This window comes from Gadus morhua, chromosome 22 (genome assembly GCF_902167405.1).
Source record: "Gadus morhua chromosome 22, gadMor3.0, whole genome shotgun sequence".
Taxonomy (NCBI): Eukaryota; Metazoa; Chordata; class Actinopteri; order Gadiformes; family Gadidae; genus Gadus; species Gadus morhua.
In genome coordinates this window covers 13,744,603-13,758,203 of record NC_044069.1, presented here as the reverse complement: position 1 = coordinate 13,758,203, position 13,601 = coordinate 13,744,603, and the positions used below count along the sequence as shown (strand labels likewise).

General features: G+C 45.7%; 1 protein-coding gene across 6 annotated transcripts in view; it reads left to right on the top strand.

Annotated features, from left to right (window-relative positions):
* The window catches only part of fam49al (family with sequence similarity 49 member A, like), a 24,202-nt gene extending 12,028 nt beyond the window's left edge, over nt 1–12,174 (top strand). For 2 of the 6 annotated variants that reach the window (XM_030346758.1, XM_030346760.1), the window contains 11 exons: nt 2,630–2,709; nt 3,472–3,553; nt 5,774–5,895; nt 6,807–6,912; nt 8,920–9,056; nt 9,481–9,558; nt 9,730–9,846; nt 10,337–10,416; nt 10,818–10,944; nt 11,124–11,194; nt 11,647–12,174. In XM_030346758.1, coding sequence (XP_030202618.1) covers nt 3,481–3,553; nt 5,774–5,895; nt 6,807–6,912; nt 8,920–9,056; nt 9,481–9,558; nt 9,730–9,846; nt 10,337–10,416; nt 10,818–10,944; nt 11,124–11,194; nt 11,647–11,710 — 975 coding nt within the window. In that variant the 5' untranslated portion in view covers nt 2,630–2,709; nt 3,472–3,480 and the 3' untranslated portion in view covers nt 11,711–12,174. The remainder of the gene's footprint in view (nt 1–2,629; nt 2,710–3,471; nt 3,554–5,773; nt 5,896–6,806; nt 6,913–8,919; nt 9,057–9,480; nt 9,559–9,729; nt 9,847–10,336; nt 10,417–10,817; nt 10,945–11,123; nt 11,195–11,646) is intronic. The other 4 variants (XM_030346762.1, XM_030346756.1, XM_030346761.1 and 1 more) reach the window with 2 other exon arrangements.
* Nucleotides 12,175–13,601: the final 1,427 nt, after the last annotated feature.

Sequence of the window (13,601 nt, the reverse complement as noted above, 5' to 3'; positions counted from 1 at the left end):
TTGAAAAGCAATGTTTTCCTTTGATTTCGTAGTGGTGAAGTCGGTCCGGTATTCTTACTGTGGCCATGGCTATTTTCTTATGATAATAAACTTGAATTATAGGATTTCAGATGGTAGAGATCGCAGGTACTTAGCTATTGTGAGGATTTGTATCAGTGTGTGTGTGTGTGTGTGTGTGTGTGTGTGTGTGTGTGTGTGTGTGTGTGTGTGTGTGTGTGTGTGTGTGTGTGTGTGTGTGTGTGTGTATGTGAACATAATGGTGGTTGGGTGTTTTTCTCCACCTTCTCTACTGAGAGAGGGAATGAGGGAGTGAGAGAGAGACAGAGACAGAGAGAGAGCGATGATATTACCAGGCCGACAGTATCCTGGCAACCATCAGTGCAGCACTGCTCTTGAGATGGACTTCATATTACTTCAGTCCTTGTGTGTACGTGTGTGTGTGTTTGTGTGTGCGTGTGCGTGTGAATGTATGTGTGTATGGACCTCAATACATGGGCTACACACAGAACCACAACCACGCACACGCACACACACAAACACACAAACACGCACACACGTACACGTACACACACACACACACACACACACACACACACACACACACACACACACACACACACACACACACAGACTCACTCACTCACTATGTGTGTTCAGCATTTTACCATAGGCTGAATGTAAATCTCTGTCCAACTGCCTTTGAAATCACCTTGTCACCCTCGTTTTTTCAAATATTCATGGGATCAACTCAGACTCATACGGACGACCAGATGGTCAGCAGAAGATGTAAACTCAAGAAAGGGTGTATCGTATGCTGCTTCCACCCTGCTCTCTGTGCTACAGCTGTGACTCAGCAAGTAGATTGACTCCCCTCTCACAAAGTCCTTTCTTCTTTCAAATTGAACGACAATATTTAAAATATATATACTTTCTATTGGGCTCAACAGCATATAAATACAAAAGAGGCCTCCCAATAGGGTTAGGGTTAGGGTTAATTCCCTTTTTTTTCTCTCTCTCTCTTGAAATCAGTGCTGCATTGCAACACACAATCTTGCTGAGTAACCGAAAAAGGTTTTTGTGTGTGTTTGTTTTTTAAATTCTAGCGGAATGTAGCATCTCGTAAACATGCTAATGCTAGCCATAAATCACCGGCTGCACGGGGAAATTGATAGGCCCCCGGCTGCTTGCTTACAGAGCACATAAATGTAAAGGATACCAGGGAGGAGGAAGTCAACTGGCCGTCACTGGCAGAGAACATAAGGAAAAGGGCACTTTCATTGCAAGGAGACACAAAGACTCTTCGAGGATACCTACTTTATTATGGACTCCCTTTTATGGAAGGCTCCACTTTGAAATCCATCGTCGTTTATGGCTCTGGCTTGACACTAGCTGATATGCGAGGTTGACTCCTGGAGTCCTTTTTTCCCAGCTATCCGTCTTTCTTTCTGGGGACGAGGCTCTGTAAGGGTCCATACATTTGAACAAGGCTCAGCCTGGGGTTCCACAAGCTGTGATCTAATAACGCTGTTCTCTCCATGGCTTTCACATACTTTTACCATGCTAACCCCGGTGGGAAATGGCATAATGTCCGTCTCGAAGCGTGCCTGTATCGGGCGGCCGCGATTCTATGGAGAGCATTAGCAGGGAGCCATTCATATGTGGCAGGATGTTATTAGGTTAGCAAAGTAACGTAAATGGATCAAAACCGCTACTTAGCTCCGTAGTGACTTCTAACCAGCCAGCGAAAATAATTCACTGCTGTATTTACAGCGTTCCTAATTTAATCCTAATCTAATCTGATATATCGTTGCTCCGTAAATAAAATGCACATCACTGTCAGAGGCGGCCATTTATGAGTGCATGCGTTTGGTTTAAGATGTAGAGAAATAAGGCGAAAGGCTGGAGTTATGCAGCACAGAGTAGTGAAAAAAAGGACCAGGTCTATTCCAAACAGTCTGCTGACATGGTGACCCCTTCTAACCAGAGTTTGGCCACAGGAAAAATACCTTGTCCCCCCCACAGACCCTTGAATAAAGGTCACCTCTATAGAAAGTGGTTATTTTAGTATTTCATTCAGTTTATCAATACACTCAGGCTAGGGAAGGCGATTTATTCTGGAAGCATTTATTTTATCCGATTTATTATTGGATAGCGTAGCTATCTGTCTACCTAACCACACGGCTAACCTGCTCACACATCTAGCTTACTTTGGCCGGGTTCTCCAAATGGCAAACACTAGCTCTCAGTGTTTTATTAGCCCTGGAAAGCATTACAGATTGTGATTTGTCTCCAGAAATACCTGCTTTGGCCAATTCTTGCATTTACAGTATCCCATGTTTACTCAAAGTACCTCATGTTCGGAGTGACATGTTTGGGGTGACCCGTCGTAGAATCCAATTATCGTAGTACCTACCAGAGCCGGTCACTACGCTCAGTACTTAGGGTTAGGGTGGTTGCTTGCTGGAAACATTTCCCTCCAACCGGGTTCCCAGCTCAGTTTGTGGGGTCGGAGAGTGACGTATGCATCAGGATTTATCTGTGGAAGAAGCATATGGTTAGAAGAGGCGCTCCTGTGTGGTTCATCCGGGTTCTATGTACTGTATGCCTTTTGTTGTCTTCTCCCATCCAGGTTGCCAGCCATGGGGAACCTCATTAAGGTCCTTGGCAAGGATTTAGAGAACTGTCCGCATTTTTTCCTGGACTTTGAAAGTAAGTGCTCACTGGGTCGTTGTCTGTTTGGTGTTTCTGTCAGTGAGTGTGTGTGTGTGTGTGTGTGTGTGACATTTATGTATGTTTGTGTATGTGTGTATGAGTTTGTGTGTGTTTTTGTGTGTGTATGTGTGTATGACGTGGGCTGAAGGGGCAAGGGTTTGGAGGGAGAGATGTGTTTGATTGCGGGTTGTTGATTGGCTGACAGTGTCAGGAAGTGTTGTCGTGGCTTGTGGTGTGTCATCGTCAGAAACTTCTTTAGTCCCACTCTTTCAGCTGTGAAAAATACAAACCAAAAAATATTTATTAATGGGTGATTCAAATTGTATTCATCCTGCGTGGGCTTTAACACCCGTTAAAGTGGATGACAATTACCGCATTTCAACTCCCATTTAATGATCACGATTTCATCTTTCAAAACAAAGCTGGATAGTGTAAGAGTCGGATTAAAGAACCTCTGTGCTTGAATCGCCATGGGAACGTCACCCAGAACATACCTCGACCACGCCATCGTCATCATTGCACTCCCACCTCTCTCTCTCTCTCTCTCTCTCTTTCGAGTCCCCAGCCCGATACTTTCAGTCCTCACACACACACACACACAAGCCCACATACACAAACACACCATGTGCCCACATACACAAGAACATGCACGCACACACCCACACAGAGAGACAGACACACAAAGATAGACAGACGGACCCTTACTCCCACCCCCGTCATCACCCAGAGTTGTATCCCTCCTCCCTCCTTCTGTTCCAGGGGGTCACCATGGGGAACGTCCTGAAAGTGCTGGCTTGCGCCGAACTTGAGCATGGCCCAATAGTTTTCCTAGACTTTGAACGTGAGACCATCCGCTTCTTATTTTGATTTTCTCTCATTCTTTAAGTTCTCCCTTTCTCCTCTGTTTGATCTTCCTTTGTTTTAGATTTTTCAGTTTCCGTCAGTGTCCCATCATCCTTTTCTCTTCCCATCGAGACATCCATTGCTCATGTTGTTCTCGCTCACGCTCTTCCCCCCTTTGATTGTTTTCCTTCTGATTGGCGCCTGAGGGACTGGCATCTGAAAGGCTCGTCTCCTTCCTTTGTCATCGCCGCCGCCGACTCGTTGTCGGTTGCGATGACAGTGCAAGGAGCGAGATGAAAAATAAACGTTTGAAATTGGAAAATAAATGAAATATACCCCTCTCCCCCTACCCCCATAACAGTTTTAACATCCAAATAAATCATGAATATAACGACAATAGAAGCAAAAGAAAATAAACCATTGCAACAATTAGGCCCCAATGAATGCCATGCCTTTGTGGCGTCGTGTGTACTGTGTTGTACGTCTTGCTAAAGACGTCTACTGCCATCACTTTGGCTATTTCTTTCAAACCCGCTATCCAATCTCCCGGTGTGCCCTCTTCAACGGCTATGTGTGCGACATGTGTGTGTGTGTGTGTGTGTGTGTGTGTGTGTGTGTGTGTGTGTGTGTGTGTGTGTGTGTGTGTGTGTGTGTGTGTGTGTGTGTGTGTGTGTGCATTTGTGTGTGTTTGCTTCTCTGTGTTACGCGTGTGTGTGTGTCCCTCATCCTTTCCTATCCAACCCGGTCAGTGAGGCCGGGGCCTGCTTAACCCCAACACACCGTCTTTCTAACCCCTGCTGACCAATGAAACGGTGGCCTTTCCACCATGTGACTGATTGTATTTTTTTGTACCACCACAGCCGTGGGAGAAGTCATTTCACAGAAGAGGAGGAGGATGGGGGGGGGGGCGAACCGGGCACTTTATCTTTGACATAATGGTTTGTCCTTCCCACACCTCAAAACGAAGAGGTCGGAAGCATTTATACTGAAGAGATGACAAGCTCTGACCCATTCACCTACTCCTCTGTGCCCATGCATGAATACTCCTCCGCCGCTAAGAGAGAAAAGATATTGCTCACCTCGGTCGCAGCGTACAGACCTTTGTCCAGAACGCTGTGAAACAGCCAACAGTCTGTCCGCACCAACCATTAACGGTGAAATTAGCTCACCGGAGCACTTTAATCCATAGGAGCTACATTTACATACTGAAATATCTTAATGCAGTGATAATGAGCATGGATGTTTTTAACGTAGCTTCTTTGTGGACATTTTTTGTCGGTTACCATGGTTACCTGCGATGCGGGGAAACAAACAGATCCTAATGGATAATTCACTTACTGCTGAAATGCCTGAGGGACACCATTAACAGAGGAAACAAACATAATACAGTAAATAAAAACACAGAGGAGCACACAATTCCTCGACTAGGCAATACGACACCTCATTAACTGGGGTCATAAGTCTGTTCATATTCATATTGCCGGTAATGTTTTGAGCTTGATCAAATATTCACCATATGGCTTATTTTCTAATTGTTTACACATTTAATCAAAACAGACTAATCACAGACCGGTAAAATTGGATAGATCAAGTCAACAGGTCTCAACTGACAAAAACATGTTTAGCTCTCTGGTGTCTAGCTATCAAGTGCCAGATCCATCACTAGGCAATATCACTAAGCGACCGAGTGTGCTTTTATTTTTTGTCTCTAATCTCCTCTGACTTTAATCTCTGAATCCGAGCAACAGTTTAAGGCCAGATCTGACCTCAGATGTGAACGGCCACCTAGTCTCAAATCAATTTACTTGATTGAGATTACCTCAATCCAATCTTATTTGATTATTTCAATTGAGACACTACTCTTGGCTTATTTTAAAAGTGTTTAAACACTAATAATTTGACATTTGACTCTTTTATTCTATTCACTCTCTCCTCCCCCCAAACCACCTCCTGTCTCACTCTATTCCTTCCCATTATATCCTATACATTTTTGTTTACCTCTTGCCTTGCATCAATGTCTGGTTCCCTCTCCCCTCCCCCCATCTTCCATCCTCCCCTTTCCCTCCCATTCAACCCCCCTCCCCCCCATCTTTACCTCCCCTCTTTTCCCTCCAATCCTCCTTCTTCCTTCTTCCCAATCCCTCTACCTTCCTTACTGCTCCTCGACCTGCCAATCCCTCCCTGTTCTCTGCCTATCTTCCCTTCAACCCTGTCCCAGATGCCCAGCCCACGGAGGCAGAGACAGCTGTGTGGAACCAGGTCAGCGCTGTGCTGGAAGAGGCTCATGGGATACTGGCCGAGCTGCAGTCCTACAACGGAGCGGGCCAGGAGATACGAGAAGTGAGGAAAGATTTGGCCCCCTGCCTTTTTTGGGGGTTTTCTTTTGTTGAGAAAACCTTTGAAATCGATGCACTGCAGCCAAATAAACCTCATGATGATCGACTTTATAATGCAGTTTTTCAAAGCTGCCTATCTCGACTTTTTGGTTAAACACATATCCTGGGAATTGTGACAAGAATGTATATAAAGGAAAACATCGTTATGAATGCTGTTAAAAGCACCACAGCCAATAGTCAGACCTTGCATTTCAATTCACTCCTGCTGAAAGTTGACATCTTTCAGAAAAATAATTTCGGCATTGTAAATCATTCACAATGATTGTCAATGGGAGTCAGTGGCTTACAAAAGCAAACTTCCTCTTAGACTCCTCTCTTCTCTTCCTTAATGAAAGTAGACACATGTCGTGTTGGTCAAACAAGCCTCTACAGTGTATCAACACTAACAGTTTACCAAGAAGCAGTGTTTCAGTTACCATGGAGGTGTAAGACAGTAAAGCTCTTTGTTCAGCTGCTTCCTCATAGCTATCAACTGCAAACACTAACACGTGTTACTGTGACACACTACTACCGTGATGTTTTGTTTTTATTATATTTGTACATTTTCCCTAGCTTGAGGTTATCTTTAATTGTCAACTATAGTTGAGACCCTGTGTGTTATCCTTTCTGCTTTGGTGAAAAAGTGTTGTGAGAGTGAAATCTAGCATGTACTATCAAACCTAAGACAAAACTTGTGCAAATCAATGTTCAATGGCGTAAACACAGTCTCACGCAGTGCAACACAAAGTGTTGTTGCTGGAGAAGAAATGAAGAACCGGGAAAGCATTCCACAGCTTGTAGTATCAGACGGAAAAAAAATGTGTTTAATATTAATATTAGTTTAACGTGTGTTTGTGTGTGTCTGTGTTGCTGCAGGCCATCCAGAATCCAGGCGACTTGGCCCTCCAGGAGAAGGCCTGGAACGCAGTCTGCCCCCTGGTGGCTAAACTGAAGCGCTTCTACGAGTTCTCCCTAAGACTGGGTTAGTGAGCACGGTCACACACACACACACACACACACACACACACACACACACACACACACACACACACACACACACACACACACACACACACACACACACACACACACACACACACACACACACACACACACACACACACACACACACACTTCCATTGTATGCACTGAGGGGTGAGGTTAGGAGAGATGAAAGTAGAGCAACAGAGAAATGAGGAGAGATGAGAGAAGAGAGTAGTTCTGCAACGGTTGCCGTGGTAACTCCGCAAGGAATGGTCTGAGTCAAGCAGTGTTCCATACCAGCATCGCCATCATCGGCTGAAAGAAAAATCGCAAACACACACATAAACGCACTCACACACACTCAACACACACACACACACACACACACACACACACACACAACACATATATACACACACACACTCCCCTCCTGAGTCCCCTGCAGCCTGACCTAGTAGGAAGGCAGTGGTTGCTATGGAAACAGGGAAACATGGTTGTGAGGCGGAGTGCGTATGGGGCAGAGGAATCTGCCACCGCCTCTGCACAGGAAGCTGATAACAACCCCACCCCCACCACCCCACCACCACCACCCCACACTACCCCATCCAACACCAACACCACCCAATCCAGCACCACCCAAGCCACTGAACACGGGCACCAGCACACTGCTCCTCAGCATCCAGGGTAACAAGCAGGGGCCTTGCTAATAATTAATGCTAATGTATCTGTGATCTATCATTCATGTCTGCCCTGAACTCACTTTGTGCAGACGGTGCTTTGTCTTTGCTTTTTAACACGCAACGACACGAGAAGGAGAAAGGATCAAACATCAAGGTTGAGCCTCATGTCGCACACATAGATCGGAGAATCACAATCGCACAAGCACACTCTCTCCTCTCCTCTCTGCCCATAAAGCTCCCTCACATCCTCCCCAAACGGTGAGAAACCGATGCCAAGGGTTGTGTTTTTCCCCACACTAGTCAGGGCTGCCCTTTCCCGATAATGTGCATCCGTTTTGGGTGGGTGGTGCTGGCTGCCTGCTGAACCCAGAGGCGGCCGCAGCAGGAGGGGGGGGGGAGGAGGAGTGACGCCTGGACCTTTAGATGAAACGCGGCAGGGCTGTATTTATAGCAGGCCTCCATGCATATTGAATGAGGAGGAGAGGGGAGGCTCCCTCTCTCAAGGGGGCGGGCGGACAGGACCAACTGTCTACTGAGCAGGAGGCTGGGGTGTGTGTGTGTGTGTGTCTATGTGCGTGCGTGTGTGTTTGGGGGTGTGTGTGTGTGTGAATGTGATGGACAGTCATAAAGAAGGATCCTGCTCTTACATTCTGCCCACTTAGCGTCTATATCATCGACCTTAGCCATCCCTTCCAGGAGGGATCCCTCTGTCAAGGCTTCTCCTTCTCCCACTGGCCTCTGGGGAGTTTCTCCGCCTGGTCCTTTTGAGGGGTTAAGGGTTATTCCCAATCAGGAGATCTTTATTCTCCATGATTGGTCATTCTTTCTGCAGCGGGCCCACACAACAGCACAAATACATGACACACACGTTGTCCTTAAACAAAACAAATGCAAAAGTAAAGCAGAGCTTGAATACAAATACAGGATGTCCTAAATGAGGTCAGGTCGTGAAGCCCTTTGAGGATGTGTTAAAGGGCTGTATCAATGAACTCGGCCTGCAAAGTAACTCCTAAACCAGCAAAGTATTACAACCCATTGCCACATAAGCACTCCCAGACTGATAATACCAACTCCCACATGCCTAGCTATCATTATTATTCTCATGTTGGGTGTCGTCTTTGCTGTCCAGACTTTGAACTGCACTGTGCAACATGTAAGTAAGTAAATAACTGAACAACTAATGTCATGTCTCTGCTCTTCTTTTTGTTTGTGTTTTCTCCTGTGTGCGTGTGTGTGTTCTTCTGTGTGTGTGTGTGTGTGTGTGTGTGTGTGTGTGTGTGTGTGTGTGTGTGTGTGTGTGTGTGTGTGTGTGTGTGTGTGTGTAGAGAACGCCCTACGGAGCCTGCTGGAGGCGCTCACGAGCCCCCCCTACGCCCCCATGCAGCACCTGGAGCGAGAGCAGGCCCTGGCCAAGCAGTTTGCTGAGATCCTGCACTTCACGCTCAGCTTTGATGAGTTAAAGGTGCGACACCAACCTGAGGAGAATCATTAACAGGAGCACTTAAAGGTGCTCTAGGAAACTTTCAAGAGCTATCATTTGAGAGCAGTCTGTAAGAAATGGCATAGCAAATGAGTGCTACTGCTATTAGTGAGTGAAATGCAATGTGAAAATACCTTTTTGAGACTTGACTGCGCTTGTATCTGTATGAGACAATTATGATTTAAGACTGCCCCCAGCTCATTTCTTACCAATCAGGGCACCGTTTCTATGTCAACCATTTTCTCAGTTGTGTAAAAATAAAAAATGTATAGGGAGAGTGATGAGACGTTTATTGAGCTGTATTTACAAAATCATTCTCTCTCTTTGCGACTCTCAAATCAGCACCTTTAAACCCACAGAGAATAGTGATGTTGACGGAGTTTCTTATATCTCCCCTGCTGTGTAGATGACAAACCCGGCCATACAGAATGACTTCAGCTACTACAGGAGGACTATCAGCAGGAACCGGCTCAACAACCAACAGGTGAGCCCTCCAATCGGTCTTAAAGTGCATTTCTCTTATAGGCCAATCTCTTTAATCAACGTCTGCCAAATTCCTTTAATCTGCGTTTGAAATATCCTTTTGAAAAAATGCATGAGGATTTCTTTTAACAAATCCCAAAAATATTTTGGGATAATGTTTTTCCATGGGCAGTTGGAAGCTGAGAATGAGGTGAACAACGAGATGGCCAATCGAATGTCTTTGTTCTACGCTGAGGCCACGCCCATGCTGAAGACTCTGAGCAACGCCACCACCAAGTTTGTTTCAGAGGTACGTTTGCCAAATAATGCACTGCAGCTGAAATAAGAGGATTAAAATAGCATTTACTTTCCATTCTTATTTAATCTTGACTTATATTTTATTGCAAACTTCCAATGTTTCTTCTAACTTTATTTTTCCACACGACACATTGACAATATGCCTGACTTTAAAGTAACAGCTTTTAATTCATAAAAAATGTTGATCAAACAAACTTATTAACACATTAACAAAGTAGACATGTTGAAATAATATCATGACTTACAATTAACTGATGAGTTTCTAATATCTATAACAAGATAAGTATTAAGTATGTAACGCTTAATACACTTTTCACAATAACGATTAAGCAAACTGAAATATATTATCCTAGTGAACTCTGTCTCCTCCTAGTGGCAGTTCCTTGACTAGTCTCCAATAGGCTACAATATGCAGTGTGTGATTCACCCTCAGTTCACCGATGTATCGATGATCACGTGTGCGGTGTGCTGTTACGTTCCAGAACAAGACCTTGCCAATAGAGGACACCACAGACTGCCTGAGCACCATGGCGTGCGTATGCCGGGTCATGCTGGAGACTCCGTGAGTTTCCACTGTCTTCTCCTTTTCCCCCATCTCTCTTTATGAAGGTCGAAAGGGTTGAGTCCAATTCAAGGTCAATGAGCACTAATGAAAACCTTTGATACACTGAGGACATGGTAATGAGGAACTAGCATGAATAAATCCAATCAGCGTGTGATCTTCATGCCTGGGACTGAGCTTTATACTTCACGTTGTCTTGTGAGTTATGAAACCGCCATTGATTTGCAGCGCTTATTGCATTAAGAGCTTCAAAACCGCGGTCACATCTTTTTCTCAGACACTTTGGCGCTATTATCCCCCTCTCTCTCAAATCCAATTATAATCTCCTTTTGTCGATTTTTTTCTTTCTCTCTCTCTCCCCCTCTCCCTCTCCCTCTCCCTCTCTCTCTCTCTCCCCCCAGTGAGTATCGCTGTCGCTTCACCAACACAGACACCATGCTCTTCTGTATGAGGGTGATGGTGGGCGTCATCATCCTCTACGACCACGTCCACCCCGTCGGGGCCTTCGCCAAGACCTCCAAAATTGACGTGAGTGACGAGGGACACATACACACAAACACACACACAGTATGTGCGGTTGGATATGAGTGCCTGTATGTGTCTGCGTGTTTATGAGTGTGCATGCACATGCATGTTTCGGCGTGAAGAGGTCTGAGGTGACTGACCTTCTCTGGGCCCCGGTATGTCGTCTGTCTGTGCCTCCTCAGATGAAGGGCTGCATCAAGGTGCTGAAAGAGCAGCCATCCAACAGCGTGGAGGGACTCCTGAACGCACTGAGGTGGGTGTGCATGCACCGCCACACACACTGAAGGACAGAGAGGCAGAGATGGACAGATATAGATGAAACGGAACACACACACACACACACACAGATGGACAGATATAGATGTGACTGAGACGGACCACACACACACACACACACACACACACACACACACACACACACACACACACACACACACACACACACACACACACACACACACACACACACACACACACACACACACACACACACACACACACCATGAGAGAAAGTGAAAAAGACTGGCTTAGCTTGACAGAGAAAGAAAGACCCGAAAAGACTAGCACTAGAAATAGATATGGCAGTACTGGGACACATAGATGGGAGGAAGAGGAAATCCTCAAACAATTATTGAGATAAGTATCCATCCTCTTCATGACCTCCTATGCTTACCCTTCCTCTCTATCCTCCTCTTCCTCCCCCAGGTACACAACAAGACATCTAAACGATGACAGCACCTCCAAACAAATCAGGGCCCTCCTGCAATGAGTGATGGAGAGGAGGAGGAGGAGGAGGAGGTGGAGGAGGAGGAGGAGGGGTAACAGGAGGTGCAGAAGGAGGAGGAGATAAGGCTAGCACCAATGGCTGACACCCTGATTGTTTACAGCAAAAAGGAAGGAGGAAAAAAATATCTAAATGATCCCCAGGTTGAAAAAAATAGTTAATACAGACCTGATGATAAAAGGAGGAAAAGGAAATAATTATATATATTTATTGTCAGCTGTCCATCATTCTGTCTCTCATTTTGTAAAACAGAAAACGCCAGAAAAGAAAAACTATAAATATATATTAGAAAAGTGCAAGGCAGGGGAACACGCAAGATGAAAATAGGTAGGATCTAAGAATGAAAAGGAAGCTATACTGCAACATGTAAAATATAATGAAAAGGTCAGAGTCACAGACAAACTACACTTTACATATTTTTAAAAACAATAAAAACGGTCATATTGCAATGGTAGTCCGAGGAGTATTTTTGCACAGTTGAAAACAAAACCACAAAACAAAACCCACGAGATATTGAGGTCGGGCCAGCATTCCGAACTTTTAGCCTTGCCCGCTTCCCTCAACGAGTGGGCCACGAACGGCAGGTTTGGAACGCAGCCACAGTCTCCCCTCTCGTCCGTCTCCTCCCCGTCTCTCTTGATCTCCCTCGGTCTCCAGCGCTCATCCAGGTGAACGTGAAAGCAATGTGAAGGACGATGTCCGGAGATGTGCTTCCACCGGCCGTCATCTTATATCTTCGTACAACCAACAAAAGGTTAACAAAATCCTTGACGGTACGGAGAGGGCGAGAAAAAGCGTACTACTTTTTATTTTCAAAACGCATCTTGTTTTCCATGCACAGCGCCTCTTCCTCGTCGTGTCTCTCGCTTGTTTCGTGGCCCGGGAAGAAGCAGTTAGCCGCGTGGTCCATTGCCCTATCGCTATACCTAAAGCTATCTAGTGCTAAACATCACCGGAAGTCGTTTTTGGGCTCTGCTACCTTGAATCATCATTCTCTCGCTCTCTTCCCATGGTGCTATGGTGGTTAATGCCCATTAATAATAGCTCATCAGAAATCGTTTGGCGTTAATAGCAGTGAGAGGCAATTTCATCCATCTGTGCTGATTTATTGAATGTGGGGAAATCACTTGTCTGCATAAGTGGCTGTCAGTGTCACACTCCCTTTTGGCTTTTAGTGCGTTCTGGGATTTCAGGGCAGACATGCTAATACTATTCACCCTGTTACCCTCTTTGGCGGTGACTAGGCCTAGGCTACTACTCAACATGCCCATTTGGAGTTGCGTTTCGATCCCTGGATGCGGATTTACCCGTCCCACGAAGCCATCAAGGCCAAAACAAGGCCTGCATGATGGCGTACAGATCTCCCTTGAGTCAGTAGTTGGAATGAGGGAAATTTAAAGTTCGGCTTCTTGGCTGAATTAGAAAGCCCATTGAGATGGCGAGAATCGATATGCTGAGGACCAATCAGCAAGAACCGGCCTGTGAGCCAATCGGAACACAAAGTCAGTAATTAAGAGACGGGGGGACAACCAGACCTTAGCGGGGACAGCAGAGAATGTTGCACTGGGACAAACCCACAGCACCCACACTACTTCATGCGGTGCCAAAGCGGATTCGTCAACACTCTGACATGCCCGGGGAGTGAAGGGTGGGGGTGGTCAGGATAAATAAAACCGCTGACACACGCAATGTCTCACGCGCGCACACACGCAAACAAAGGAGAGATGGCTGCGTTGGAGAACAGAGGAGAGGTGCTTCCGTCAGACATTACTAGTCACACCCGACAGGAGAGGGGGCGATTGTCCACAAGTAAAACAAAAAACAAACTAAAAGATTGTTTTCACACAAGGTTGATGAAGAATTAAGAAAAGTGATT